Here is a 25,734-nt window from a genome sequence, read left to right as displayed (position 1 = left end):
TTCTGAAGATTAAATATTATTTGTGTTTACTTAAAGGTACTTCACATTTGAGAGGTACTTTTTCATCTCAAGTTTGAGAGCCTATATATAGCAAACTGTACTAATGAATAGGAGCATGAATATAGTAGTGACAGGCATTCAGTGACAGACTGGATAAACTGTCATGATTTTAGGAAGTACTACAGATTTCAACTTGTAATAGACCTACTTTCATACTAGGCATTGTGACCTAGCAGATATGGCATTGGACTGGGAATTAGGAGACCTGGGTTCTTACTCCCAGTTCTGCTGCTGGGTGATTGTGGGCAAGTCACTTGACCTGTACCTCAGTTTCCCCATCTATAAAATGTGAATGATACCTCCTCTTCTAAAGTACTTTGAGTTTACTTATGAGAAACATTATAAATAGCTAGGTGGTGGTAGTAGTAGTATTTATTATCAGAGGGGTAGCCGTGTTAGTCTGAATCTGTAAAAAGCAACAGAGGGTCCTGTGGCACCTTTGAGACTAACAGAAGTACTGGGAGCATAAGCTTTCTGTTAGTCTCAAAGGTGCCACAGGACCCTCTGTTGCTTTTTACAGATTCAGACTAACACGGCTACCCCTCTGATAATAAATACTACTACTACCACCACCTAGCTATTTATAATGTTTCTCATAAGTAAACTCAAAGTACTTTAGAAGAGGAGNTACATTACCTGTAAGCCAATTTGGCTTTGAAATGGAGTTGCTGGTGTATGTGGCTGGAAATATGGAACCTGATTATACGGAGTGGACACTTGACACGCTGGTGGGAAGTCATTCTTTACAACTGGAGTTCTGAAACTGTGGGAAATATCTGTCATCATCAAATAGAGGTTTGTACCTAATCAGTATTACTACAAAAATATCATAATAAATACTAAAAAGCAACAGAGGGTCCTGTGGCACCTTTGAGACTAACAGAAAGCTTATGCTCCCAGTACTTCTGTTAGTCTCAAAGGTGCCACAGGACCCTCTGTTGCTTTTTAGTATTTATTATGATATTTTTGTAGTAATACTGATTAGGTACAAACCTCTATTTGATGATGACAGATATTTCCCACAGTTTCAGAACTCCAGTTGTAAAGAATGACTTCCCACCAGCGTGTCAAGTGTCCACTCCGTATAATCAGGTTCCATATTTCCAGCCACATACACCAGCAACTCCATTTCAAAGCCAAATTGGCTTACAGGTAATGTAACCTGAATTGTATCTCCTTGCATTTGAAAAAATGTTTACCTCTTTCCAAGATTTTTCAGCCCCACATTTCTCTTGATTCAATAAGGGAGAAGTGGGTGTGTGTTTTGTATAGTTTAGTTGACCTTTACATTTATGTCTAAGGCTGTTGTAGATCACCTACCTGGAGCAGGAATATGGTAGAGTTCATATTGCCGTAATCAGAAAAGAATAACTATTTTTACCTCTATGCCATTTCGCTGAAATTTATATTAACTACATTAGGTCAGGGCTTGAAAAATCCCTTAAGCCATATAAAAAAAGATTTCTTGGGAGAATTCAGTCAATATGTGTGAAATCTAAGCTTCATTTTAAAGGTGGCATGGAGAACTTTTTAATCCTTTACAGTTGTGAAAGTAGTCTTCCAAATGTAAATTAATGCAAGTGCGGTGATGTCTTCACGAGTTTGCCAACAGCTCGCTTCTGTATCTCTCTCTGCTGCAACAGCCAATTGAATTAAAGTAGAACTATCTATTGTCCATTTTTCTTGCTGTTGTTTTAGACCCTTTTGGACAGAGACAAAACTGGCAAGAATAAGGTGTGTTTCACTCTGCTCAGGTTTGGGAAGTACTGGAGCTATTCACTGCCGAGAAGGATCCAAAAAGAGGCTAGCAGAAGGGTAGAAGGCAGAAACTTCCACCTTCACAGCATCCAGCAAGCTTAGGGAGGTAGAAGGAAAAGGGAAATAAAGAGATTATGGTCCTCCTCCCTGCTAGTAGCCAGTGTGATTTGAGGGGTCAGTTTCAGAAACATGTTAGCAGGTGACTGTCTGAAAAATGGAGTAACTAAGAGTCCAGGGACAGGATCCTGGTAGGAATCCCACTACTTATGGGGCTGGGGAGTAGGCTGGACTTCTCACTAGGGCATTACCCCTGGGCAGAGGGGCCCATCTTCTTAATTTTAATCCTCTGGCTATTAGGTGCCTAAGAATTTTTTCCTCTTTTTTCAAACCCTGTACAAGGGGAAGGGTGAAATTGATGGAATAAGTTAGAAAAGAGAAGTGGGGGAGAGGAAGAGACAGAAAATGAGAGATGGATGTGAAGCGCACAATACAAAGAGAGAAAGGAGGAGTATAATGGAGTGGAAGGAGGAAAAAGGAAACTTTAGGACTCCAAAAACAGTGCAGGAAAAGATGCACCATGATCTATTATATTAAAGTAAAAGTGGAATGAAGCCAAGAAAGGAAAGAAAGTATACAGAAATAATGAACATAGTAAGTTTTTTTTAAAACTTACTGAACAAAAGTGAATTGGCAAAGTATAAACTGAACACAGTACAATATTGTTTTATTTTTTAAATGCAAGGATTGGCTTTGGATACATAGGAAGTATCATTACATAAAGAGATATTTCCATCCTCAAGATATTAAGTGTTGGGTGGATTTTTCAAGCCCTGAATTAAGTGCTTTGATAGGGAAAGCCACAAAGATTTTTGTAATTATATTGTTACTTAGCAATATTTTGATAACTTTCATCGAGATTTCAAAATCTCCATTGAGAAAATAAGTGTTCTCATAAGTATATGTTGCTGTCCGAAAATATTGATCTGTCTAACAGTCATCTGCCAATTCTGATAATTGCTAAATTCGCATAACCTTAATTTAGTCAAGAAGGTTTCTCAATATCTAGATCTGAAATCTACCAATGGCTGAAATTCAAACTGACGCACATGTGTTTTCATAAAACAAATGCCATACTACTTCCTCTTTTAATGAAATACAACTTGATTTTTTTTTTAAACTAGTACATATTTTTGTAATCCAAAGGCAAATTTTAGAATGGCTCAATGACACATCTCTGATCTGGTCAAGAAGATGTGTGTATAACATGGTTGTAGCTATCAAAAAAATAATTTAAACTGTTCTTAAAGCTGTCTCGTCAAGTACCATCTTATGAAATGCCAGAAGTAAGATTGCCCATGAAATCTTAGTTTTGTTCCCTGATGCATATGCACTGATTAATTAAATTAGCTTGGTTTTCCCCCCACAGTACTGTTCAGGGCCTGGGATATTTGCAGTGCAGTTGGTATGTTTACAGTATTAATGAGCAAGCTTCTAGCAAGTTTCACAGCACCTGCACAAATAGCTATTTTCATTTTAATTTTTCTGTATGCAGGTTTCAGCTTCTATACCTACAAATGAATGCCTGGCCATTAAAGGAAGAGTGTACACCATATTAAAACAAATAGGTAGCGGTGGCTCGAGTAAGGTATGAGATTTTATTTTTTAATCTTTGAGACTAATGGAGCCCATTATTTGTAATCTGCCTACTTCTGTTCAAATATGTAGCTCATGGGTGTCAAACAGGTCATTTGCTAGAGACAACCTGGATGATGTATTAGGTGACCCGCATAACACATTCAGATTCTTCAGAATCTTACTTTTTACTAAGTGAAAGCGTAGTTTCTAGCCCTCATAGCTGCAGGGAACATTCCAAATGTGACCAGAATTTAACCACTGTAATAAGGTCTGCCTGAGTCTGCAGACAGTCTGAAACAGTGACAGGTATGTACACCCATGGCCCCTGTTAATCTAATTGCAGTATCAATTTTCAAGCCCAGTGATGACTTGTTAATGTGAACATTAGTGACTTTAATCACTGGTCACTTTTGTGAATGGAATAGGAGTAGTAGGTGGAAGTGAAGCACGTTGGGTTGAGACCTGGGAGATGCTAGAGGGAAAGAAATGTGGAGAAAAGACAGGAGATTCTCAGAGACAGGAAAGGGGAAAGGAAATGGAGAGAGGAGGATGGGGAAGAAAGAGAAACAGATAGAAATAGAAGAGGTGCCTCCTTTTTTACTGCGTAGTGAATGTGACAAAGTTCTGAACAAATAATGACTATAGTCAATGGGAGTTGGGCACCTAACTCCCTTAAGTGCCTCTGAAAATTTTAGGCTAGAGTCAACAAACATTTAAAAATAGGATTCCTTCCCCCCCCCCTCCCCCCCAGCTTTATCATGTATAAATGCCTGAGAGGCTGTTTATCTAGTTTTTAGAAGTTAAATTTTCAAAAGCTCCTTAGACATACCGGTGATATCAATTTTTACCTTTCTAAGACATCTGTCTCTGGGAGTTTCTAGCATCCCTTCCACCTGCCAGCAATGGAAACTCTGGTTCAACAATAACTGTTAAGTCTCTCTGATATGTTGTCAAGGCTGAATCCCCACTCTGTCACTCCGAGTCCAGAAGGTAGGGGCCTGCAAGGATTCTAAAAATTAATATGTGCCACTCCAGGCTTGGATCAAACTCCCAAGGTTACAACTTCTCTCTGACCTTGGCTTGGTAAACGCTGCCACCACCCAAATGCAAAAAAACCCCTTTGAATCGAGGAAGGAGCACGTGGGAATTCCTCTCTGTGGGGTATCCTCAAGCCCTTTCACCCCCGCTCCGGGAAGAGCTGAGAAAGAAAACAAAGGAAATTAGCTGTGGCTATCAGCTAATCAAACAATATGCACAAACCTCTTAGGACACCAAAAATCCAATCCTGTTCTTAAAAAAGGTAAATTTTATTAAAAACAAAAAGGGAAAAAATACATCTGGAACTTAGGCTTTTGCTAGATTTTAAAAGAGCAATTCCAAAAATCAAGCACCCAAAATCGCTTTCTTGGGGAGTCAGTTTAAAGGTTACAAGCAAACAAAAGCATGTGGGGTTAGCAGAGAGGAGATCCACAAGCCAAAATAAAAGAAATAACTCTAATCGCGTCTTTTTAGACATTCCCTAATTTTACTTACATATCTGAGGCTCCAGATAAGTAGGTTCGAGATATGAATTGATAATTTATAATCATACCTGGTTTAAAGCTAGGGAAAGTTTCTTTCCCAAGTTTAAAAGTTATGACTTTCCCATTGGCTCTTTCGGTCAGGTGCCCACTCCTTTTCTTTTACCTGTGGGCTTGTTAACCCTTTACAGGTAAAGCAAGAAGAGAACAGACATCAAGAGGGATTTTACAGCTAACTCGCTGGCTGGGTGTTCATAAATGGGGGCTACCCCCTCCTTCATTTATCACATATGTAAAGTCATGTGATACCAATAGGTGTTGTGGTACCGAATGATGCTGCAGCACTAATGTATGTTGCGGTACCAAGTGGGATAGTGGCACTAAACTGGGTTGCTGTCGCCAGCCAGTGCCACATTCTCCTAGAAAGGAGAAATCCTCAGAGTTCTCCTCCAGATCCTCTAAGAAGAGGAGCTCTAGTTCCCCTTCCAGGGATTCTCCCTCAAAAAGACCTCTGTCTCTGGCCAGATGTATAACCTTGGAGAGGTCTTCCTCAAGGCTTGGTACAATAGCAGCAAGAGGCTCCTTTGGTGCAGGTGAGGTGAGAAAACACCACAGTGCTAAAGGTAAACAGGGCTCTGGGAAGAATCTGGTGCTGTTGGCTGGGGTATCAGCAAGCACAGAAGACCGGTACCATTGCACCTGACTCTAGTCTCCGTCATGGTACTGTGTCATGGTACTGTGTATGCCTCCAGCCTCTTCAGTGCCATCTACAAAGCACCCTAGACCTCTGGTACAGTCAGAAAAGGACAAACACCCCGTACCACAGTCCCGCTCAATGCCATTATCACACTTGGTACTGCAACATCTATCAATGCTGCAGCAACATTCAGTACCCCAGGATTTTAGGTACCAACAAGACTTAACAGTGACTGCTGAACCAAAGTCTCTGCTGCTGGCAGTTACCAAGCACCTTTCAGTACTAAGAACCTTTGGTCTCCAGTTCCTTTTACATCCCCAGTACCATCACCTCCCTTTTCTGTGGGAGTTCCTCCATTAGAAGAAGAGAATGGGGACTATGAACTTCCCTCCACTTCATCTATTTCATTGCAGGATTCTCAGATGCACCCTTACGCTGAAAGGGTAGGGAAGATGTTCTGGGGCCTCATGACTTCTGATGGGAGCAACCCTGGATGCCACTCCCTCACCTGTATGGACCTCTGGCCATATTGGGATCCCTGGCCAGCTTATCCGCCATTTTCTAGGGCCCCGACCCTATCCCAGCAGGATAATAAAGCAATCCAAGCTTCTCCTCTTGAGGAACAGGAGACCAGGGTAGACACAGAAGCCATGCCTCAAACCACAATCTCATCTTCTTTGCCGAATGAGACCCTGATGCCCTTCCTCCACCATCAATGTTTGATGATTTTCAGCAGTTCCAGGACTTCGTTAAGCAGGTGGCAGACTCTCTGCAGATATCCCCTGAGGAGGTCAAAGAATCCCAACACAAGCTGTTGGACATTCTGCACTCTGTGATACCATCTAGAGTTGCCCTCCCTATTAATGAGTCTCTGCTGGAACCATTTAGCAAACCTTGGCTACAATGACACCCACTTGTAAAGGGCTGACAAAAAATATTATGTCCCCATCAAGGACTCTGAATTCCTCTTCTCTCACCCACTTCCCAATTCTCTGGTTATTGACACAGTGAACAAGGAAGGCAAACAACTCAATTAAAAGTCCACTCCCTGCAGCAGAGATTATGAATTATCAAGTGCTGATGGCTAAGTAAAACTTCACCAACTACACAAAGTTTGAATCATTTATTGAACACCTTCCTCCAGATAAAAGGGAACAATTCCAGGCCACTGTTGCTGAGGGACAGTTAGTGGCAAGAAGACTGTTGCAGACAGCTCTCAATACTGCAGACACTACAGCCGTTTCATTTCCGCGGTTGTGATGGTGCATAGGACTTCCTGGCTACAGTTGTCTGGCTTCTACAAAGAAGTCCAGAATACAGTAGGGGATTTCCCATTTGATGAACTGAAGTTGTTTGCAGAGAACCTTGACAAGTCATTACATACCCTTAAAGATTCCAGGACCACTTTTCGCTCATTAGGCATCTACACTCCTGCAAACAAATGGAAGGTCATCAGATTGCAAACGGCCGAAAGATCCCGCCCTTTGCAATTCTCTGGATTCCAGAGACCCACAGAATTTCCCAGGAAGGAGGCACAGGTTCAAGAGAAAGAGACCCTATACACCCATCTGATGTGGCTTCACAACTGGTGTCTTCATCAAAATGACACTTTTGACGGGACAGTCGAGGGTTCGAATTCCCCTCTCATTAACCTGCCAGCTTCATTGTTTTGCCCACCTTCACCCATTTGGAAACTGACTCTCCCATTTACAGCATGAATGGGAATATATTATCTTGAACAAATGGGTGCTGGAAGCAATATCAGGCTACACCACTGACTTTCCCTCCCTCTCTCCTCCTCGTTCCCCTTTCCTGCCCCTCTTCAGGGACCCCTCTCACAAGTTCCTAGTAAGACAGAAAATAAACACTCTTCTTTGTTTAGGAGCAATAGAACCAGTACCCGCTCAACACAGGGGAAAGGATGTCTATTTGAACTGTTTCCTTGTACCAAAGAAGAGCAGTAATTGGAGACCAATCTTAGATCTGAGACTCCTAAACAAATTCGTGAGATCCACGAAGTTCAGAATGGTGACCCTGGAAGCTATAATTGCGTCTCTAGATTTAAGGGATTGGTTTTCTGCCTTCAACCTCTAGGATATGTAGTGATACACATACTTCTATATAGTGATACACATACCTCACAAGAGATTCCTCTCATTTGTGGTAGGCCAAGATCTTATTCAGTATCTGGTGCTCCCCTTCCGCCTCTCCTCGGCTCCAAGAATGTTGTAGAACAGTGTTTCTCAACCTTTTTGATACCGGGGACTGGCTTGCTGTCATCCTCAACTGTCATGGACTGCTTGAGAGGGGGAAAAAATGAACAGTGTTTCACTGGTATTTCTTGCTCTTTTTTCCATATTGCCAGGCCTTTCTTTTTTTGTACTATCTGCATGTAAAGCATTTTTCTTTCTTTCTTACCAACACAGGGCCAATACTCCAGTTCTGTCTGTTTGTTAAAATAAAGTCGAGTTCAATCAGTTATGTGGTATGAAAATGAAGGGTACCAATAATTTTGTCTACAATTGTATACCTCATTTTATACAGATAATTCAATTGATTCAGTTTTAAAACAATAATAAAAAAAAATCAGATGGATTCACTCACCATACTGTTAATGAGATGCTTGTGCCTGTCTTGTAGACACAAGTCTTTCAATCCTGGGATGAATGTTTGACAAGGACACTCTGAGCATCTTTTCAATGCTCAGCTGATTGCGGTTTTTTGTTTTCATTGCAGTCATTGCTGAAAATCCAATTTCACAGAGGTATGTGGAATGGAACAGGAGCAAAGTTTTGACAGCGAGTTCACTGAGTTGTGGTTATTCACTTCTGACTGTGATCCAGAAAACAGGTAGAGTAACTTCATGAAACTGTAACTTCAGACCTTCATCACTTGACAGTTCCAGCAACTTGTCTTCCAATGATGATAGAGAGGTCTCAGTTTCTAGAGAGGAGAATTGCTCATGAACCCATTGCTTTCCTTTCGTTGGATCAGAATATGATAGGAAATAGTCCTCGAACTTTTGGAGAACTGATTTTAGAAGTGATACCATTATTTCACAGAGGAGAAGCAGATCCACATCTTTACTGTCATCAAGAGCCAGAAATGCAAAAGATGGGAACATGTCATAAGTCGTGCCTGACTCTCTTTCCAGACTTGAAGCTTTATTTTTTAAAGGTCATGATCTTGGCAGCCAATACAAAGACACTCGATATACTTCCCCGCATAGAGTGATTGAACTGATTAAAGTGATCAAATATATCTGCCAAATATGCAAGTTTGGTGAGCCATTGTAAATCCTGAAAGTATGCTGTCAGAGGAGACTTCTTTTGAGACAGAAAGGCTTGAAGTTCACGTTGCAGTTCATACACTCGGATAAATATTTTGCCATGGGATAACCACCACACTTCAGCGAGTAATAATAAGTGATGGTATTTGAACTCCATTTCTTCACACGTAGCAAAGATGCGAGAACTAGTCAATTTGCTTTCACAAAATTCACAATTTTAACAACTATACTGAGGACATCATTAAGCTCTGGAGACCATTTCTTGACTGCCAAGACCTTGACGAATAAAGCAGTGTGTTGCTTGAGCAACTGGTGCAACTTCCATCACTCTTGCTACTACCCCTGAATGTCTGTCTATCATTGTGGCTGCTCCATCTGTGCAAATTCCAACACCGTGGCCCCACTCAAGTCTGTGTCCTGTCACATACACATTTAGGACCCAGAACCTTTCTGCACCTCTTGTGTTTTGTGGCAGTTCTTCACAGCAGGGTTCTTCACATGAAACGCGCCTTCATAGGCATAACGCACATAAACAATAAGAAATGCTGCATTAGAAATGTCCATTGACTTCTCCAACTGAATTGCAAACCAGCTTGACTCTTGCACCCTTTCTATCAACTGAGCTTTGATATATTCTGCAATATCAGTGATTTGATGTGAGACATTATCATTTGACAGTGGAATGCAACTTGCTTTTTTGGCAGCTGCATCACCCAAGACTTTGTGACAGACATCTATTACTGAATGCACGATTAGCTCTTCACCACCTGTAAATGGTGACTTGCATTTAGCTATGTGTAGGGACAGCAGATACGATGTTTTTAACAAATCTTCATTTAACATTACTGCGTGTGCAATGCTATCTTTTGCCCCTTTACTTCCTCTTGTTTTCATTGGAAGAATTCCACTGGCTTTTCTTGTACATTTGAATGTTTGGGGTTTTTTGAGTGCTTCCTCATGTCCATTCCATTGTAGGTGCGTGTGCTCGCCACATGCACTGGTGCTGGAAGTTTTTCCCTCAGCAGTATCCGTAGGGGACCATCTCTGGTACCCTCTCGAGTGGCGCCTGTATGGCACGGTATAAGGGATGCCACATGCTCCCGCTACCGTCAGATCCTTATTACCGCCAGTGACGGTGCTGGAACATCATCTTGCTTCGGCAAGCTTCCTCTTTCTCAGTCCATTGATACGAACTTTTCCCTGTAAATAGTAAAAGTTATTAGTTTCCCTTAGTGTAGGTAGGTAGTTCGTCCCAGACAGGACTTAGCCTAGAGATGGAGCATGCCCTGATTCCCAGGCTTCAAACCCTGCAATCACTCTAAAGAAAACTATGCCCATCAGCAATCCTCATAGTAGCTGTCCGAGATGCCTGGGCAAGTCCCATATCAGTGACATCCACCTTGAGGCATCGCAGCTCCCCGGCGTCTAGAATGAGCTGGCAGATTGCCTCAGCAGGTCCTTCTTCTCTCCTCAAGAGTGGTCCCTCCATCCAGAGGTCGTCCAGGTACTCTTCTGATGGTGGGGAGCTCCACGGGTGGACCTGATCGCCACGAGACAGAACAGGAAATGCCAGCAATTCTGCTCTCTCCAGGGCTTAGGCAAGAACTCCATCTCCGATGCCTTCCTTCTGTCATGGGAAGGGGATCTAATGTACGCATTCCTGCTGATTCCACTGGTCAGCAGGGTCCTAGCAAAGGTCAAAAGAGACAAGGCGAGAGTCATCATGATTGCCCCAGCGTGGCCTCACCAGCACTGGTTCGGCACGCTCATGGACCCTCACAAGACCACAGTCAGCTCCTGCACCCGCCTTCCCTCCCTCCACCTCATGGCTTGGTTGCTGAGTGGCTGAACCTGGAGGAAAGGGCCTGCTCCAACCAGGTACAACAGGTCCTCTTGGAAAGCAGAAAGCCCTCCACCAGAGCGACTTACCTGGCAAAGTGGAGGCAGCTCTCCTGGTGGGCGGAGGAGCATGGCATTTCCCTGACATGGTCACCTGTGCATCCATCCTTGATTACCTGCTCCACCTTTAGAAGCAAGGCCTTGCACTTGCCTTCATCAAGGTGCACCTGGCAGACACATTGTGGTTTTCCACTCACAGGTCCAGGGAAAATCAGTGTTCTCACATGACCTGTCTGTCCGATTCCTGAAAAGACTAGAGCCAGCTCTTCTCACTTGTTCGGGACCCGATTCCGCAATGGGACCTCAACCTTGTCCTCTTGAGGCTCACGGGGCCTCCCTTTGAGCCACTGGCCTCCTGCTCCTCATCACATCTGTCATGGAAGGTAGCTTTTCTTGTATCCATTACCTCAGTGAGGCGAGTCTCTGAGATTAAAGCCCTCACTTCAGAGCCCCCGTACACGGTTTTCTGCAATGACAAGGTCCAGCTGCGACCCCACCCAGCGTTTTGGATTAGGATGGTGTCTCACTTTCGTATTAACCAGGATATCTTTCTCTGGGTTCTCTGTCCAAAGCCGCACTCAACTGCGGAGGAGAGGCGGCTGCACACCTTGGATGTCCAGCACACCCTGGCCTTCTACTTGGAGCGCACCAAGGCCTTCCGCAAGTAGACCCAACTCTTTATTGTGACAGCGGACAGGATGAAAGGCTTACCAGTGTCCTTGCAGAGGATCTCTAACTGAATAACATCGTGCATCCGAACCTGTTATGAGTTGGCATGGACCAAACCACCACCTATAATAAAGGCCCACTCGACCAGGGCACAAGCATCCTTGGCGGCCTCCTAGTACATGTCCGCATCCAGGACATCTGCAGAACCTCTATGTGGTCATCAGTACACACGTTCATGACACATTATGCCATTACCAAGCAGGACAGAGATGACGCTGGATTCGGCAGAGCTGTGTTGCAATAGACACATCCATGAACTCTGACCTGCCTCCGGTGGCACTGCTTGGGAGTCACCTACAATGGAATGGACATGAGCAAGCACTCGAAGAAAAGACCTTTACTTGTTTCGTAACTGGTGTTCTTCGGGATGTGTTGCTCATGTCCATTCCATGACCCACCCTCCTTCCCCACTATCGGAGTTTCCGGCAAGAAGGAACTGAGGGTGGGGGGAGCTGGCAGTGCCCCTTATACTGCACCATACGGGCACCACTCCAGAGGGTGCCAGAGTCTGTCCCCTACGGATACCTCCGAGGGAAAAACTTCCGGCACCAGTGCATGTTGTGAGCACACACACCTACAGTGAGCAACACATCTTGAACACTAGTTACGAAACAGGTAACTGTCTTTTTCAATGTGTCAAATCATTTTTGAAGGTTTCATAGCATCATTTGTTTAGAGTTGTGCCACACACAACACAGAGTTTTCAGCTATTCTACATCCTCACTTGCAACAAATCCATACTCATGTAAGACAAATCACATTTTTGACTGAAGGCCGAACGTTTCCTTTTCTTTTCTCACCCTTCTTCCTTGTCATGTTTGGAGTCACTCGCATCTCTGTTTTTCTGAACTTTTGTTAGTCCCAAAAAATCAATCCAGAGGTAACTTCTTTGACAATGACATTGTCTGGTTTAGCTAAGTAAGTTTTTTACTAGAACTTAACTTTCACTCACTGCTAACTACTTCCTTCCAACAAATGCATGCAAATGTGCTTTGCATATCAGCACGATGGCAACGTAGTTGGTTTGTTTATGTTCAGAAATAATTGAATATAGTGATGTGAAATGCAAGCACAAAAAACCCTTTACATTTTACATATTAATATTCTGTGTTGGGAAAATCTCAGGAACTGGCAAGGAGGCTGCCACTAACCGGTGCCTGTCCACGGATCGGTCATTGAGAAACACTGTTCTAGAAGGTCCTGTAGGTAGTGGCTGCTTACCTGCGTCGTTGGGCTATTGTGGTATTCCTCTACCTTGACGGTTGGCTACTCGGGTCAATCCTACCAAAAGGTGTTATCCGCCACAAGATCAACACTTTCTCTGTCTTTGGAACTGGGCCTTCAGCTGAACATAAAAAAAATCCATACTAACTCCTGTTCAGAATGTACAATTCACAGAGGCCTTCTTGGATTCCCTGACATCCAGGGCATCTTTCACCATGGACTGGTTCTGGGTATTATCAAGACTTGTCAAAAATGATTCAGGACAGCTCTGACCTCAGTCAAAAACTGCCGTCAGCTTCTGGATCACACAGCAGCTTGCACTGTTGTAACAGAGCATGCCAGGTTACACCTCCACTGTTTCCAGGAGTGGCTCAGAACAGTTTACTCTCCAAACAGATACAGTCTAGACAAGCAAGTGTCTGTTCCCCAGCAGGCACAACATTCCCAAGACTAGTGGAAGATTAAGCATAATGTAGGGACAGAGGTCCCCTTCTTCCAACCAGTACCAACAGTAACCATGACCACGCATGCCTTTCTGTTAGACTGGGGGGTGCATCTTGGTGCTCTGACAGCACAAAGCAGGTGCTCACCCCAGGAGACCACCCTCCATATCAGCTTTCTAGAGCTCAGAGTGGTCAAAAATGCAGGTCTTCATTTCCTTCTTTTCATGAGACCCAGATCCATCAAAGTCATGACAGACAGCATGGCTTTCATGTTTTATATCAGTTGCCAAGGAAGGGCAAGATCCCATGTCCTCAGTGCTGAGGCAATAAAATTGCGGAATTGGTTCATAAAGTATCACATAAGGATCTCAGTGTATCTACCTGGCGTACAGAATGTTACAACCAACAAACTCAGCATGTGCTTCTCCTAAGACTGTTTGGGATTTCGATCCCCAGGTTCTGGTCAGAATCTTTTGGAGTTCAGTGTTTCCAGAAGTAGACCTACAAACAAAAAATGCCATTTTACTCAAGGGAAGAGAGGAGGATTAGCTTGCAATTCCCTGGGGGATGCCTTCCTCCAGCCTTGGATGAAGATAAAAAAGATTAAATAGGACAACTCCAGTATCATTCTAATTACCCCGATGTGGTTAAGGGAAGTATGATTCCCTTATGTTGCATCTAGCTCTTTTTCCTCTGACAGATCTCCCAATTGTTCCTTAGCTCCTCTCCCAGGATGCCTGTAGTCTGACACATCCCAGCTTTGGCATTCTTCACCTCCAAGAGCTGGTACCTCAATGGTTTGTGGAGCTAGAGTCATCTTGCTCTGCTGAGTTACAACGCGTGCTATTAAATAGTAGAAAATTTTCCACCAGAACTATTTACCTTCAAAAAGTGGACAAGATTTGGCCACCGGTGTGAACTCCACAATGCTGATCCAGAATCTGCCCTGCTTCCGCTTGTCCTGGAGTACCTGCTACAGCTTAAGAAATCAGGACCGTCCCTTAATTCCATCAAGGTTTATCTGGCAGCCCTAACAGCCTTTCATACTACTATCAAGGGGCTTTCTTTATTTGCTCACCCCATAGCCACAAGGTTCATGAAAGGCCTGGGGAATCTCTTCCCAGTGATAAGTTTCTGCTCCTATCTGGGATCTGAACTTGGGTCTCAAAAGCCTCACAACCCCCCACCCCCTTGAATCAATGGCCACCTGCTCCTTCCTGAATTTATCTAGGAAAACAGCTTTTCTAGTGGCATCTTAATGGCAGATCCCCCCCCCCCCCCCCCTTTCACAATGTTCTACAAGAATAAGGTGTTCTTACAACCCAGGTTTCTTCTGAAAGCGACTTCCAAATTGCAGCTGAATCAGATCGTATACCTGCAAGTTTTCTTTCCAAAATCTCATACTTCCAACCTGGAGATTGTTCTCCATACTTTAGATGTCAGGAGGGGTATTATCCTTCTATCTGAATAGAGCTAAACCATTTTGTAAATCCAATAGACTGTTTCAGTTGCAGGCAGGTCAAAGGACCCTGAGCTCAATCCACCAAATCTGAATAGATGTGTAAATATTCCAAAACTGGCTTTCCCATCATACCTGGGAAGGTACTTAACCTAAATCTTATTCAGCCCTCTTCATAATGTTTCATTATTCACAGACAGTTACTCCTCAACAGGATATGTGAATCAACTTTTTTTAAGCTGAAACCTCTGCATGAATTTAAACAAATCAGTTGTCTGGTGGACCTGAGAAGTTGGCATCCCTCCCACCCCAGAATTTGTATTTAACCTTGGAATTTGAACATGCATGCACACTCATGTTGTAATTACCACACCCAGGTGTTCTCAGTAGGTTTCTTCCCTATAAGAGTGCTAAGGGGAAATGCAGGGATGCTATCTTAAAAACAAATACACAAAAAAAACCTTGCTGATGTATTTGGATGCCAGTAAAGAAACAATTTCTGCACAAAAAATCCTATACAGTATCCAGATTACATATCTTAACAATTGTGATTTCAAAGCAGTTTTGGATTTGATTTATGTTTATAGCCCTTCCTGTCAACTTTTTTTTTAACAGAATTTTATCTATACTTTTTTAATTGGCAGGCAGTTTTAGTTTTGTGTTTAGACATCCATAGGTTCACTCTTAAGAGACAGGAGCCAAACTGGAGAGGAGGCAGCAGTATTGATATTGGCAATTGACAAGGGCCCACAGGGGAAAAATTGGGACTTGAAGTGTTGGTGGAGATGGAAATTTGGTTTTGAACTTGCATAGGCTACAATTTTATTCCAGGGACTGGGACCTGGAAACTTGGATAAGTTGGGAGGAATATATGAGGAGAAGGCAACAGAGGTGGTTATGGTAGACATGAAATGGGAAACGCAGCAGGAAGTCAGAAACTGCTATTCTCTCTGGAAGGTGTTAAACTTCATACAAAATAATTAGGCAGTAACTTTAAGTCACAGTTCTCTGTCCAATGGTCATTTAAATTTATTTACTGAGAGTGTCTGTTGACTATCTGATGTGTCTTCAGTGATCCTAGTCCAGCTCTTGGTAGGTTGTCATAGAATCATAGAGGATATGGGTTGGAAGCGACCTCAAGAAGTCATCTAGTACAACTAGCTCAAAGCAGGACCAACCCCAACTAAGTCCACATCCTAACTTTCAGTTTTAAGTGTGCAAGTGGGTTCAGTTGAGAGCCCAAGAACTGTAGAATCTGAACTACCTTCTGAATCCCTTGAGGTTGTTCTTCTAAGTGAAGTATTGTGGGGCCAAATAGGGAAACTTGTAGTATTTCCTCTGTAAACTAAAATGAAATGTTATTTTCTTCCCAAAATAATGCTGTTTGCCCATTTCTAGATGTGGTGATGAAACACACCACAAAGTGAAGGAACATTGGGAATGCATAAAGAGGGCACTTTGGTTTCTCTGCTGTTTTGCAGGTGTTTCAGGTATTGAATGAAAAGAAGCAGCTGTATGCTGTCAAATATGTGAATCTTGAAGAAGCAGATCAACTGACCGTTGAGAGTTATAAGAATGAAATTGCTCATTTGAATAAGCTACAGCAACATAGTGATAAGATCATCGGACTTTATGATTAGTGAGTAAACATTTTAAAATAAGTTAAGTTTTCAAAATATTCCTCAAAGCAGTTACTCTCTAAAATTTAATTTCAGTATGATGATAGCACTTATTATTTATTTTAGTGAAATCACTGAACAGCATATCTACATGGTAATGGAATGTGGAAATATTGATCTCAATAGCTGGCTTAAAAAGAAAAAGACTATTAATCCATGGGAACGAAAGAGCTACTGGAAAAATATGTTGGAAGCCGTTCACACAATCCACGAACATGGTATTGCTAAATATTTCTAGATATTAATGTAGTATGTGTTGTAGAAATCAAATGGATTTTACAGAGTTTGGAGGGGTAGCTGCTCTCTGTGCTGGTACAAGCTGGGAGCCTTTTTGGATGGGTGGCTTTATAGCAGAGTCCTTGAGTTTTTGTTTATTTTGTGTATTTCAGAGCAATTCTGATATAGTCCAGATATCCTATATCCCTCCAGAAATGAAATACCACAGTAGTACTTTCCTCCACGTCGTCTTGACTAAAACGCTTGCAAAATAGTGTCAACACTCTGTTCAGTGGTAACCAGGACACAGATATAAGGCTTGGAGTAGAAGCAGACTAAGGCTTGGTCTACACTACCCCCCTAATTCGAACTAAGGTACTTCGAACTTCAGCTACGTTATTCACGTAGCTGAAGTTGCGTACCTTAGTTCGAATTAGTTCGAACTTACCTTGGTCCACACGCGGCAGGCAGGCTCCCCCGTCGACTCCGCGGTACTCCTCTCGGCGAGCTGGAGTACCGCAGTCGACGGCGAGCACTTCCGGGTTCGACTTATCACGTCCAGACTAGACGCGATAAGTCGAACCCAGAAGTTCGATTTCCAGCCGTCGAACTACCGGGTAAGTGTAGCCAAGGCCTTAGTCTTTTTTCTTTGTTTATGTGGTGTTCATGCCTTTTAGTTAACTCTCAATTTGACTGCTGTGACATATTCCCTTATATCTGATGTAACGCCCTTTCATTCCCTTGCAAGAGGAAAAAAAAAATTCTCACCCACCGACTGGATCACATCATTCCTCCCTGTATCTCTTGCTGATATTTTATATCAGATTCAAGCTGCTTGTCCTCTCCTTTTAAGGCTTTATTTAACTCTACCCTTTCTTCTGTTCTTTGTTTTCCTCTCACATTCTCACCCTGTCTCCTTAAATCTGATAACTAACATTGCTTCAGTTTCCTTTTCTCACTACCGTCTCTATGCTGCTTTCCTTGCTGACCCATATGCCCGATATGCCCCCGTCTGTGTGCACCAGACTGAAAGGACAAGATAGGAATTATTTATATTGTAAATTAGGTGAATAAGATAGATCAGGAGTATCTGTCATTTTTCATACTACAAAATAAGGGAACATTCAAAGAAAATGGAAGATGGCAAATTCAAAACTAATGAAGTAAAATGCTTATTTCACTCACATGTAAATAAACTGGATGCTACAGGATGTCATTGAGACCAAGAACTTGGGAAGATTCAAAGGGAAATTGGATAACTACATGAATAACAAGAATATCTAGAGTTAAAAGAAGAGCATTGAACGGGAAGTCTCATGCTTCAGGGTTTAAACCAATCTCTAATTATTAAGGTTTAAGCTGGGAGAGGTGGATTATCCCATGTCAGTATTTCTGCACCTTCTAAGAAATCTGATGCTGACTACTGTGTGAGATGGTGTCGCGGGGCTGATACACCCTGTCACCCCATGGGGGCAGGGGAGGGGTGTGTCACAGTCCTGTGATCAAGTTTGAAGGGGTGCCCCGGGTCTCAGGGACCTCAGTCCTTAATGCGACCCTTGATAGCAGGGCAATGCGGCCTATTGGCCAAAATCAATACCACAGCTGTTGCTGTCAGGGCAGTGCAGCCAGAGGCACTGTCAAGGCAGCGTGGCCCAATGGCCAGGGTCAATACTATAGCCCCTGTTGTCAGGGCAGTGCGGCCCAATGGCCAGAGTCAGTACTACTAGTGAGCTGGGCCATCACCCTGGGGTGGGTAGTGGCCAGGATAGAGGGACCAGGCCCGCCCTCTCCACCGGGTCCCAACCTAGGGCCCTGTTGGTGATGGGTTTGCCCGCCACTAGCTCAGCAGGGGTCCGACTGAAACACGCCGAGTCTTGGTCTGTCACCATTTCCCTGCAAAGCCTTCCTGGGTCACTTCCTATCCGAGTCTCTGGAGTCCTCCGTCTCTGGGATTCTCTTGTCTCTCCCCTCTCCGCAACGTCCCGTGCCGGTGTGTCGGGGTCTGTCTCTGACTGGCTGGCCTCTGCGTCTTGGAGTGCAGGCGGTCCTTCCTCAGGAACTCCTACCCCACTGGCGGTTAGCCCAGACTGAGCTGCTCTGCTAGCTTTTATATCCTGCTTCCAGCTGGAACATGTGTGGCCTCCTCAGCTAAGAGAGAAGGGTTAACCCCTGCTGTAGCAGTGTGGGGCTGATGCACTCTCCCCCTTAAGATGGTGTCCGCGGACGGTGCCTCTTCCCCTTCTCCTCCTCCCACCCGGGAGAAGAAGTCTGCGTTCTCATGGGCCTTCCCTGGCCAGTGCAGCACATGGAAGGAGTAGGGCTGGAGTGATAGGTACCAGCGCACGATTCATGCGTTCGTTTCCGTCATACTATTAATCCATCGGAGGGGTGCGTGGTCAGTTACCAGAGAAAAGGGGTTCCCCAAGAGGTAATACCTTAAGGCATCGACTGCCCACGTAACGGCCAGGGCCTCCCGTTCTGTTGTTGAGTAGCGGATCTCCTGGGGGTACAGGATGGGGTGTTCCTCCCCCTCCAACTCTTGCGACAGCACTGCTCTCAGCCCTACTTCTGAAGTGTCCGTCTGGAGGGTGAAGGGTTTAGTGAAGTCAGGCTGGTCCAGTAGCGGCTCTTGTCAGCCACTCTTGTAGGGACTGGAAGGCGGCCTCAAAGTCTTTTGACCACTGGACTTTCCGTGGCTGGGAACTCTTTGTCAAGTCCATCAGTGGGGTGGCAAGCATGGCAAAGTTGGGCACAAACTGGCAGTAATACCCTGCCAAAACTATGAATTGCCATACTTGCCTCTTTGTCGTGAGGGTAGGGTAGCCCCATAAGGCCTGCACCTTGTCCAGTAAGGGGCGTAGTTTTTCCCTACCCACGGTGTAGCCCAGGTAAGTCACCTCTCGCTGGCCCACGTGACACTTGTCCGGGTTCGTGGTGAGGCCCACATCTCCCAGGACTTGCAGCACGCTGTCGAGGTGTTGGAGATGTTCCTCCCAGCCAGTGCTATAGATGACAATATGGTTGATGTACGCAGTAGTGTATGAATTATGGGGACTCAGTATTTGGTTCATGAGCCCCTGGAAGGTGGCTGCGGCCCCATGCAAAGCAAAAGGCATCATGGTAAATTGGTAGAGGCCAAAGGGTTTAGGAAAGGCCATCTTCTCCCGGGAAGCTGATGTCAAGGGGATCTGCCAATATCCCTTGGTTAGGTCTAAGATGGAGATAAATTCCGCGTCGCCTAGCCGCTTGAGCAGTTTGTCCAATCGGGGCGTGGGGCATGCGTCGAACCGGGAGATGGCATTCACCTTTCTGAAGTCAATGCAGAACCTGATGGCTTCATCAGGCTTGGGGACCAGTACTATGGGGCTCCACCAGTCACTCCTGGACTCCTCAATCACTTCCAGGGCTAGAATCATCTCTAGTTCCTTCTGCACAACCCCCCCACATCTTCTTGGGGAGCGGGCAGTGGTTATCTCTTACCTTCTGTCCAGGGGTCGTAGCAGTGTGATGGCTGATCACATGTTTTTTTTCCCTGGCCGGGCCGACAAGACGGTGGGGAAGGTAGATACTAACTGCCGTACCTGTTCCTGCTGATGGGTATCGAGCTCCTGGCCAATTGCCACTGGTCCTGGCTCCGTGGGTTTGTCGGCCAGTGGCCCCAGCTCAGGCTCTGGTGGGTACGGGGCAATAATCCGGCCCTCACATTCCTTCCAGGCCTTGAGGAGGTTCATGTGGTAGACCTGTGCATCTCTCCGACGCCTTGGCATCCGCATTTCATAGTTGACGGGCCCTACCCATCTGGTCACCTCAAAGGGGCCCTGCTACTTGGTCAGCAGCTTAGACTCCAAGGAGGGTAATAACAACAGGACCCAGTCTCCGGGCTCAAAGACCCTCATCTTCATTCCCCTATTGTACTGGTTCTCTTGACTGTGTTGGGCCTGTAACATGTTCTCCTGTGCCAAGGTACCCAGCTCTTGGAGCCGTTCCTGGAACCGTAGTATGTACTGGACAGACCCCCTAACTCGGCTTTCCTGTTCTTCCCATATCTCTCTCAGGAACTCTAGGATTCCCCTGGGCTGCCTCCCATAGAGGAGTTCAAATGGGGAAAACCTGGTGGAGGCCTGTGGAACCTCTTGCACGGCAAAGAGGAGCGTGGGGAACAACTTGTCCCAGTGCTTGTCCTCCGCGAACTTTCTCAGCATCGACTTCAGGGTCCTATTAAATCGCTCCACTAACCCATCCGTTTGGGGATGGTAGACCAAGGAGGGACAGCCTCCGGGTACCGCCTTACGTAGTCGACCACGACGAGGATATACTTGTGGCCCGTATTGCTCTTCTCCAGCGGCCCCACCAACTCTAGGCCAATACGCTCAAAGGGGATCCTGACCCCGGGCAAAGGCATAAGGGGGGCCCTCGGTACTCCCTTCTGGCTGGCCTTCTGACACTTGGGCAAGAGGTGCAGTAGTCTCACACTTCTTGGTGTATACCAGGCCAAAAAAATCTTTGGGGAAACCCGCTGCAGTGTTTTCTCCCTCCCCAGGTGCCCGGCCCTGGCATCTGTATCTCATCGTCAATAGGCCTGGCGACATACCTCCTTCCCCGTCGGCGATCAGCCCAGACTGAGCAGCTCTACTGGCTTTTTTATAGCCTGCTTCCAGCTGGAGCATGCCCAGCAGAGGGGCGGGGTGTGTGAGTGTGGCCTCAGCTAAGAGAGAAGGGTTAAGCCCTACTGTACCAGTGTGGGACTGATACATCCCATCACAGATGGTATATAGGACAAGATGAACTATGAGCTTGATACAATATGGAGAATTCTGTGTTCTTATTCAGTGGCATAATGGAACTAAATAAAAATGCCTAAATTCCATATCAATGTAATTTGAATCTACCTCCATTAAATATCCTTCATTCCCATTTTCTCGCCCCCTCCCTACAAAACACATAACCGACTCCTAGAACATAAAACTAGTTGATGACCTTGTCAAGGCTGCTTCCCCACTTTGAACTTTAGGGTACAAATGTGGGGGCCTGAATGAAACTTCTAAGCGTAACTGCCAGCTTAGATCTGGTCCGCTGCCACCACTCTCGATGCTAATTCCCTTCCCTGGGTAGCCTTGAGAGACTCTTCACCAATTCCCTGGTGAATACAGATCCAACCCCCTTGGATCTAAAAACAAGGAAAATCAATCAGGTTCTTAAAAAGAAGGCTTTTAATTAAAGAAAAGGTAAAAATCATCTCTGTAAAATCAGGATGGAAAATAACTTTACAGGGTAATCAAACTTAAAGAGCCCAGAGGACCCCCCTCTAGCCTTAGGTTCAAAGTTACAGCAAACAGAGGTAAACGCCCTAGTAAAAGGTACATTTACAAGTTGAGAAAACAAAGATAAACTAACATGCCTTGCCTGGCTGTTTACTTACAAGTTTGAAATATGAGAGACTTGTTCAGAAAGATGTGGAGAGCCTGGATTGATGTCTGGTCCCTCTTAGTCCCAAGAGCGAACAACTTCCCAAACAAAGAGCACAAACAAAAGCCTTCTCCCCACCCCCCCAAGATTTGAAAGTATCTTGTCCCCTTATTGGTTCTTTGGGTCAGGTGTCAGCCAGGTTACCCGAGCTTCTTAACCCTTTACAGGTAAAAGGATTTTGGAGTCTCTGGCCAGGAGGAATTTTATAGTACTGTACACAGGAGAGCTGTTACCCTTTCCTTTATAGTTATGACAGACCTATTCAACAAAGATTTTGGGTTTTGGTTTGTTTTGTGTTTTGTTGTTTTTGTCCAGGTGGCCTGTCTCCATGGGCCTTGGATGATGATGTCCAGCACACAGCAAATCTCTCTTTCTCCCTCCCCCATGTGTACCAAGAAAGGGGAGAGCTTGTCCCTGGCTTGTTTCTGGTATCCTGGACCTTTTCTGTTTTTCTATTTTTGAGGCAGCCCAGCTCATCAGACTACACTTAGGATTTCTAGATTTACCACTTTCTGGCTGTAAACTGGACTCTAGTTCTATCTCCATGGAACAGTTCAGGGTGTATGCACCCCAGTTGTCTCAGATTCTCCTTATAGTAAAATTGGAGTTAAAGGGGCAGCTGCAAGCAGGTCCCACCAAGGCAAAGAAATGTTAAACAAAATGTCAGTCACTTGGCTGCAGCAAAAGTACTGAATTCTGCAGCATTTTGGAAAACGCCCAATTCTGTGACCTTGAAATCATGATGCCGATGAGGCCTTGATTGAGAGTAATATGCAAATCATACCTCTTGGAGATATTGTTTGACTATCTGCAGACTCAGGTAGTTCACATTTTCATGATTTTTACTGCAATTGTTAAGGACTGAAAACATCTAATTTTATTTTTTTAAATTAAATCTGAGATTCTACAGCACAATTCAGCAGCAAGGGGTAAATTTTTATCCAAAGAATACATTGGTTCCTGCTCAAAAGTTTAATTGATACATTTGGGGGGAGGGCCAAAAAATCATACATATTTGGTACACCTCTACCCCGATATAACGCGACCCAATATAACACGAATTTGGATATAACATGGTAAAGCAGCGCTCCGGGGTCACGGGGCTGCGCACTCCATTGGATCAAAGCAAGTTCGATATAACGCGATTTCACCTACAACACGGTAAGATTTTTTGGCTCCCAAGGACAGCATTTTATTGGGGTAGAGGTGTAGTTTAAAATTCATGTCTTAGTTGGATTAATCTTGGAGTTTTCTTACCTTGCAGGCATTGTGCACAGTGATCTGAAACCAGCAAACTTTCTGATAGTTGATGGAATGCTAAAACTAATTGATTTTGGCATTGCGAACCAAATGCAGCCAGATGTGACAAGCATTGTTAAAGATTCACAGGTGAAATATTTTTAGTAGATGGAGTACTGTGTTTTATAAAATGTAATTTCTGTGTCTGCTACGTTAAGTGATCTACCAACCTAAAGAAAACAACAAACATTAGAATTTTGTGCTACACAGTACTTTTTATGTATCTGTAGATAAGATATGCGCTAATAAAACTTAAGCTACTCATTATTATTTAGAGTGAATTTCTGTGCTTATTGCATGCATATTGTTAACTTTAAAGTTTAGACAACTGAAAGCCAGAGCATGGCAGAAATACTCACCCAGATTCTCAGTCTGGAATGTTGCTTTTCAAGGCTTTTATTAGACTGCAAACTGTCAAAAGAAATTTTTCAAGTTAATTAGATTCCATTAAACACTTGGTTAATTTAAAAATATATATGTTTTTTATTACTAGGTTGGCACAATTAATTACATGCCACCAGAGGCAATCAAAGATATGTCTTCCTATGGAGAAAATGGGAAATCAAGATCAAAGGTAACATATTCTCTCTCTCTCTCTCTCTCTCTCTCTCTCTCTCTCTCTCTTTTTATAATATATAAAAAATGATAAAGGGGGAAATATTCCAGACATTTTGAGGAAACAAAAGCTATTTCATCAAGGCAACTGGATAGACTCACAGCCAGGTACATGCTTGCTTTTAACTTGGAGGTGAAGGGGAGTAGGGCAGTCTCGAGTGGCAACAGATGGGTGGGTATGATTGAAGTGCTAAATAAAGAAAGAGATGGGGAATTGAGAAATTATGATCTCTGATCAAAAGGAAAGACAGGAAAAAGTAGATTGAAGCTAGAAGGAAAGGAAGATAGGATAGTAGGAGACTCTTGTAGAATAAGCTATGTTAATCCTTTTTTAAAAGGAAGCTGGCTGTCAATGTTCTAGTTAAATACTGTGCATGAGAAATTGTGCATTCCTTTAAAAATTGAAATGGGGCTTCATGGGAGACATAGCCAGGTATAACTTTCAGTCTGGCTAGTAATTTTATGCGCTCTGGTCAGTAAGGATGAAGTAAACTTCTTCAGGCCCTGACAGTAAGAAAATCTTTTTGCAAACTTTTATCTTATGCCTTTATACTACTGCCTATCACTGTCTGCCTATCTGCTGTTGATACTGATTTTACATGAAAGGGGCTCAAAGCCCCTTGTGGACATCATGGAGTCTCTAGCACTTCTCTCTTTTGGGAATCAAAACCCTGCTTGAGGTAGGCTTTTTTGTTTTCATGTTGTGAGAGTCACTTATGGTGAAAGGCTTTCTCGGAGGGAGGTTTTGCAATGTTCCCTAAAGATGGTCCTCCAGCAATTTGTTCGCTAGCTGGATCCACTTGACCAAGAATGGTTTGTCCCCAGCTCTCACATGCTTTGTGATCTCTGTTGTTTTAAAGGATCATAGTTATTACAGTGGTTCATAAATCAAAATTTAGTCTTTCATGTAGCTAGGGCTTGATCCACTAATTACTTTGAAAATTAGGACCCAAGCCTCAAATCAGCATCTGGAGCTGACTGGGAGCCCTTGGAGGGACGTTAGCATAGATCGGATGTGTTCAGAGCCATGGAGAAATTAGGCAACCTCATTCTGTGCCATCTGGACCTGTGGGTCATCTTCAGATGCAATGAGTTGCAGTAATCCATTTTGGAGGTGACAGATGCATGTATTATAATGGCCATCTCATCATCTGCGAGGAAGGGGTGAAGTTTCCTAGCAAGTTAGAGGTGAAAGGTGTTTTTGGAAACTATTACTTGGTTATTCAAGTGTAGTGAGAAATCAGACACAATGCCAAGTCTTTGCACAGCTGTGATGAATGGGGGCTGTATGCCTCTGATGGAAGGTGGGGACAATAAACTGGGCCATTTCTTCGAAGTGTTCTCTCTTCAACAAGCATCACTTTGGTCTTACCTCCGTTCGGTTTGAGCCAGCTGCTCTTTATCCTAGAGCTAATTTCTTGTAGGCATTCTGACAAGTTAGTAGTGGTGGCATCAGTGGAGAATGAGATATATAGCTGAATGTCATCAGCATACTGCTTCTAGTGGAGTTAATGTTTTATACACACTTTACTTCCAAAAAATTATAATTTTGGCAAAATTGTATCTTTTCAGGTTGAAACTTTTAAATCTTAATCTCAAGCTTAGGGTAAATTTGATTTGGTTGTGTTTGATTTGAGGCTGCTCAATTATAGCTATAGTAATATTTAGTGCACAGATTTAAATAACCCTTTCAAATAGTATTAAGTTAGGATGTTTCAGATCTACAGGAGGATTCACTTTCTCTCA

At 43.9% G+C, this 25,734-nt stretch overlaps 1 protein-coding gene across 2 annotated transcripts in view; it reads left to right on the top strand.

The window, feature by feature from the left end:
- The window catches only part of TTK (TTK protein kinase), a 103,886-nt gene that overhangs the window by 57,148 nt on the left and 21,004 nt on the right, over nt 1-25,734 (top strand). For both annotated transcript variants that reach the window (XM_034766149.1, XM_034766150.1), the window contains exons 13-18: nt 1,086-1,212; nt 3,371-3,463; nt 16,195-16,352; nt 16,459-16,610; nt 23,339-23,463; nt 23,867-23,947. In XM_034766149.1, coding sequence (XP_034622040.1) covers nt 1,086-1,212; nt 3,371-3,463; nt 16,195-16,352; nt 16,459-16,610; nt 23,339-23,463; nt 23,867-23,947 — 736 coding nt within the window. The remainder of the gene's footprint in view (nt 1-1,085; nt 1,213-3,370; nt 3,464-16,194; nt 16,353-16,458; nt 16,611-23,338; nt 23,464-23,866; nt 23,948-25,734) is intronic.

The sequence above is a fragment of the Trachemys scripta genome, chromosome 3 (genome assembly GCF_013100865.1).
Source record: "Trachemys scripta elegans isolate TJP31775 chromosome 3, CAS_Tse_1.0, whole genome shotgun sequence".
NCBI classification, from domain to species: Eukaryota; Metazoa; Chordata; order Testudines; family Emydidae; genus Trachemys; species Trachemys scripta.
The sequence above is the reverse complement of the archived record's forward strand: the minus strand, read 5'-3'. Positions and strand labels throughout refer to the sequence as shown.